Source organism: Lepidochelys kempii, chromosome 1 (assembly GCF_965140265.1).
Source record: "Lepidochelys kempii isolate rLepKem1 chromosome 1, rLepKem1.hap2, whole genome shotgun sequence".
Lineage (NCBI taxonomy): Eukaryota > Metazoa > Chordata > Testudines > Cheloniidae > Lepidochelys > Lepidochelys kempii.
Genome location: NC_133256.1, coordinates 164512 through 167253, shown reverse-complemented (window position 1 = coordinate 167253; position 2742 = coordinate 164512). Strand labels below are relative to the sequence as shown.

Sequence of the window (2742 nt, the reverse complement as noted above, 5' to 3'; positions counted from 1 at the left end):
TCCGGTATAGGGTGGTGTTTATGTGACCATCGCTTATTAGCACCGTAGCGTCCATGAAGTGGATCTCTTGTGTGGACTGGTTCAGGCTGAGGTTGATGGTGGGATGGAAATTGTTGAAATCATGGTGGAATTCCTCAAGGGCTTCTTTGCCATGAGTCCAGATGATGAAGACATCATCAATATAGCGGAAGTAGAGTAGGGGCGTTAGGGGACGAGAGCTGAGGAAGCGTTGTTCTAAGTCAGCCATAAAAATGTTGGCATACTGTGGGGCCATGCGGGTACCCATCGCAGTGCCGCTGATCTGAAGGTATACATTGTCCCCAAATGTGAAATAGTTGTGGGTGAGGACAAAGTCACAAAGTTCAGCCACCAGGTTAGCCGTGACAGTATCGGGGATAGTGTTCTTGACGGCTTGTAGTCCATCTTTGTGTGGAATGTTGGTGTAGAGGGCTTCTGCATCCATAGTGGCCAGGATGGTGTTTTCAGGAAGATCACCGATGGATTGTAGTTTCCTCAGGAAGTCAGTGGTGTCTCGAAGGTAGCTGGGAGTGCTGGTAGCGTAAGACCTGAAGAGGGAGTCTACATAGCCAGACAATCCTGCTGTCAGGGTGCCAATGCCTGAGATGATGGGGTGTCCAGGATTTCCAGGTTTATGGATCTTGGGTAGTAGATAGAATATCCCAGGTCGGGGTTCCAGGGGCGTGTCTGTGCGGATTTGTTCTTGTGCTTTTTCTTGGAGTTTCTTGAGCAGATGGTGTAGTTTCTTTTGATAACCCTCACCGGGATCAGAGGGTAATGGCTTGTAGAAAGTCTCTACATAAAAGAGTAAATGGACACAAATCAGACGTCAAGAATTATAACAGTCAAAAACCAGTCAGAGAACACTTCAATCTCTTTGGTTACTCGATTACAGACTTAAAAGTGGCAATTCTTCAACAAAAATACTTCAAAAACAGACTGCAACGAGAGACTGCTGAATTGGAATTAATTTGCAAACTGAATACAATTAACTTAGGCTTGAATAAAGACTGGGAGCGAATGTGTCATTACACAAAGTTAAATTATTTCCCCATGTTTATTCCCGCTCCTCGCCCCCCACTGTTCCTCCGACGTTTCTTGTCAACTGCTGGAAATAGCCCACCTTGGTTATCACTACAAAAGGTTCCCCCCCGATACGCTCCCCTGCTTCTAATAGCTCACCTTACCTTACTCTCGTTACAGTGTGTAGGGTAACACCCATTGTTTCATGTTCTCTGTGTATAAATCTCCCCACTGTATCTTAAGTATACAGTAGGGCACGTAGTGGCTCATATTAACATTGTCTCTCCATCCAGGCTTTTGTACTGCAAACATCACCCTGGGCCCTGGGAACGCCTCAGAGTTGAACACCTTCTCCCTTACTCCATGTCAGATTCCAACAAAACCGACTTCACCAACCCCTCCACCTTCATCCTGCTGGGCATTCCTGGCCTAGAGGCGGCCCATGTCTGGATCTCCATCCCCTTCTCCACCATGTACATCATAGCCGTCTTGGGAAACTTCATCATCCTGTTCATCGTCAAGACAGAACCAAGCCTCCATGGGCCCATGTACTATTTCCTCTGCATGCTGGCCGTCACCGACCTGGTCCTGTCTACATCCACCCTGCCCAAAATGCTGAGCATCTTCTGGTTCAATTCCAGGGAGATCGATTTCAGTTCCTGCCTCACCCAGATGTACTTCATTCACTCCTTCCTCGTGATGGAGTCTGGGATCTTCGTGGCCATGGCATATGATCGCTACGTGGCCATCTGTGATCCCCTGAGACATTCCACCATCCTGACAAACCTCGTGGTGGCCAAGATTGGACTGGCCGTGGTACTCCGTGGCGGCATGGTCGTACTGCCCTACCCCTTCCTGGCAAGGCAGTGGCCATATTGCAGAACCAACATCATCCCCCACTCGTACTGCGCACATATAGCCGTGGTGAAGCTGGCCTGTGGCGACACCCGCGTCAGTAGTTACTACGGCCTCTTTGTAGTACTCTGTGTGAGGGGTCTGGATATGATTTTTATCGCTGTGTCCTATATCCAGATCCTCAGGGCCATCTTCAGCCTCCCCACGAAGGACGCCCGGCTCAAGGCTTTGGGGACCTGCACCTCCCACCTCTGTGCCATCTTAACCTTTTACATCCCAGTTCTCTTCTCCTCCCTCACACACCGGTTTGGCCAAAATGTGCCCCTGCATTTCCACATTCTCGTTGCCAACATGTACCTCCTGGTGCCCCCCACACTCAACCCCATCATCTACGGTGTGAGGACCAAACAGATCCGGGGCAGGCTACTCCGGCTCTTCACTCATAAAGGGATTTCAAGTTTTTTCCTGGTGCTCTGGCTCTCAGACTGAGCTCTGTGCAGAGCTGGCTGGTGACTTGGTTCTGTGCTCTCATCCCTGAATCACTTTCTGAGCGGTCAGAGAGACATTAGACCAGGGGTGGGCAAACTTTTGGCAAGAGGGCCCCATTGGGCTTGCAAAACTGTATGGACGGCCGCATAGGGAAGGCTGTGCCCCCCCAAACAGCCTGGCCCCGTCCCCTATTCGCCCCCTCCCACTTCCTAACCCCTGATTGATCCCCTCAGAAGCCCCCACCCATCCACCCCCCCGCTCCTTGTCCCCTCACCGCCCCCTCCCAGGACCCCCTGCCCCTAACTGCCACTCTGGGACCCCACCCTCTATCCAATCCCCCCTGCTCCCTGTCCCCTG

At 51.1% G+C, this 2742-nt stretch overlaps 1 protein-coding gene across 1 annotated transcript; it reads left to right on the top strand.

The window, feature by feature from the left end:
* The first annotated feature begins 1404 nt into the window (after positions 1 to 1404).
* Positions 1405 to 2385, top strand: LOC140912727 (olfactory receptor 52M1-like). The gene has a single exon (XM_073347695.1). The coding sequence runs from the start codon at positions 1405 to 1407 to the stop codon at positions 2383 to 2385; it is 981 nt and encodes a 326-aa protein (XP_073203796.1).
* Positions 2386 to 2742: the final 357 nt, after the last annotated feature.